The following is a 2758-nucleotide window of genomic DNA, read 5'->3' as shown; positions in this document are numbered from 1 at the left end:
TTTTAATATAGAAGTTTGTATGGTCTGTTCATAAAAGTGCTATTTTCGTCATAAAAAGGATGTGGTCTTAATAATTTGACGCTGGTGCCCAAACCTTGAATTTGTATACCAGCCCTGTCAGATACTTTGAAATCTAAGTTGTTAACACAAGTGGCACCTCTGTAAGCCTAATAGAGAGAACATATCAAACTAGCAGTTCCCAACTCAGGCTAGAAGCCGAGATATTGTCAAAGTGTCCCGCCAAATCGGGGGTCTTAATGATTTGGCGGGCACTGTATCTGAGGTTACCGAGACTGAATTGTTGTTATTGGCGAACACCAGGAAAGTAATAGTGTACGTACTGGAGCCACCGCGAATACTCCATAATACAACGGCTTTGGTCTTCAGCTTTTGTTCGTATCTTGACCTTAATAATTTCCAAGTTACACCAGGCTACACTAAGTACTACCGTAAATTACGATGCGAACATGGATATCCTTCTTCAAGTTCCCATTCGTTACAGTTACTGTAATTAGAAATTTCATGCCATCATCTGAGTAAGAGTGACTTGCGCGGTTACGCTGGCACCGAGTGTGTCGATCCCATTCTTGGTTACGGCTTTGAGACGCGCTATCTTGGGTCCACCAACGCCGAATATTGCTCTAACCTGTGCGTCTGGAACGCCTTGGCCAGTCAAGGAGAGAACCATACCCCCGTCTGAGGGTGTGTCACGGTCTACAGCTAGATGGTGGATTCACCTTCCTTGTGCACTGCATTCAGAAGGTCTGTTCTCTACAGACTCAACGTGCTACATCCTACAAACAAGAGCAAGAGGAGCAGACTTCGGTGTTACACTGTGAAGTGGGACTGGAATGGAGGGAACGTGGGGGTACCTCGTTGTGGACCGCCGCGTGGGGAGGATTTGTGGACCGGTAAATAGCTTCTAGATCGTGTGAAGACCGTAGGGAAGAGGCTCAGTTGTGTTTTTCCTTCTTAAGAGAGAAGTACTTGGAATATATCAAGTTACATTTGGAATTATCGCCCTAGTTCTCGTTCCTACGTCGGCCTGCTAGATACACGACCCCGACACTAAGGAGGAAGACCCCGACAGGTGCTCGGTCCCGCCCCATTTGGATTCTAGCTGGCTTGTAACTGCTCAACTTTCTCAGTGCCAAGTAGAGCACAAGCACGCTCAAACGCTGTCAGTCGATTCCGAGGCTTTTGTTTCTTCCGTGGTGCAGTCTGGCTCGAGCCACCTGTACCGCCAGTTCGTCGTTCTATCGTAGGAGGGTCGCTCGTTTCAGCCAACAGTGGAAGGATTGCAGTCCAAACGCGAGCCGTTACAGAAATACCTGGTGCTAAAATTAAATAAATATTTCAGATTTTGTTCTCATAATAGTTGGTGACCCGGGTCACCGCCAATTGGTTCATATATTATATGCAAATGGTGTGCATTATACGCTGCTCTGACGACAGACCTCAATACAGAATAAAGCAAATTCATTTATTCGAATCAAGGGACGCTTAAAAGTCAATCACACTTGAATCTAAATTAGATTCTCGCCCACTTCACACTGCAGTCCCCTCAACAAAAATCGATTTTGTAGCTGTCCGGTTGCAGCAAATAACAATGGCGTCGCCACAAGCTGCGTCACGCTACAAGGGTAGCTTCACCTGGAGTCGCGGAGGGAATTAATAAACAAAGAACGGCGACACTTCAATAGTGTCATACCTAGCGTATTCGATGTGAATCTGTCGTTCTGGTAGGTGTCACGTTTTCCGTCGTGTTGAGACTCGAAGTTGTTGCTGTCAGGAAAAATTGAGAATGAGATTGAAAATGAAGTAAAGCTAGCCTTGCGTCTCTAGTTGAACTAAGAAGAATCAAGTTTGGGTCCCATATGAGCACTGGCGCGGTGATCGGGCTGAGCTGCTGGCCACGTTCTTGTGGAACGGCATCTAGAGGTTCGGTCTTCAAGCCTTGGTTGTGGTAATAACCATGACAGGAAACGATAACCTTGGCCATACTCCAAGGGCAAAGCAAATAGGCAGACATACGCTGTATGTGACGCACAGGGGAGGCGAAGGTTACGTATGGGGCGACGGGTGAAGTTAACACTGAATATCTTCATGATAAATGTGTGTTTCTGAAAGCACCCGACACTAGTCCGCCAAACATGTTTAGGAAATCAAAATGCAAGGTGATCAATCCACTAAATTCCAAAACGGATCCGCAAAAACCGCTGGAAGTCATGACCTCTGAATAGGTCCTTTTGCAACTCACAATGTTTTGCAGGATGAAGTCTTCCCACAGACCGCAAACGCATTCATAACGTCTTCTTCACTTTGTCACTCAAGAATAATGGATTTACGCTCTCAACGATATTATAGTTAGGACCAGGGCGAAGAAAAAATCGATAAATTAACAGTAAAGCGATACACTCTCTGAGAGTTTGTCCGATCAGGCATTATCGCTTTAATTTATAAATACGTGTAATCCACAGATACAGATTGAAAGGTTTCGTATTTAGTGCTTATTTACCAATACAAGATTGGTATTTGAAACGAGATGCTATCATTGGTTAAATTTTGCGTCGGCCCTTAACTGCTTAACTGCGGGTTTTGCACCCGTTTTCGCCATTTGACGGATTTTTTACGAGAAAAAAGATCTCTTACAAATAAAAGACCTCCGTCAAATATTCGATGCTGTTCTAGAATTTGAAACCCTCTACGATTACAAGACCGCAACGCTAGCGCTCAACCAGCACCATTCAAGAACAGC

At 44.9% G+C, this 2758-nt stretch overlaps 1 protein-coding gene across 1 annotated transcript; it reads left to right on the top strand.

Annotated features, from left to right (window-relative positions):
- Positions 1-851: 851 nt before the first annotated feature.
- On the top strand, positions 852-1265 carry PPTG_21427 (hypothetical protein; the record flags this gene model as incomplete). Its single annotated transcript, XM_008897437.1, has 3 exons — positions 852-911; positions 1027-1090; positions 1159-1265. The coding sequence occupies 3 exons, from the start codon at positions 852-854 to the stop codon at positions 1263-1265; spliced, it is 231 nt and encodes a 76-aa protein (XP_008895685.1).
- Between the last annotated feature and the right edge of the window lie 1493 nt (positions 1266-2758).

The sequence above is a fragment of the Phytophthora parasitica genome, assembly GCF_000247585.1.
Source record: "Phytophthora parasitica INRA-310 unplaced genomic scaffold supercont2.5, whole genome shotgun sequence".
NCBI lineage: Eukaryota > Oomycota > Peronosporomycetes > Peronosporales > Peronosporaceae > Phytophthora > Phytophthora nicotianae.
Note: the sequence above shows the minus strand (reverse complement) of the source record. Positions and strands in the feature narration are given on the sequence as shown.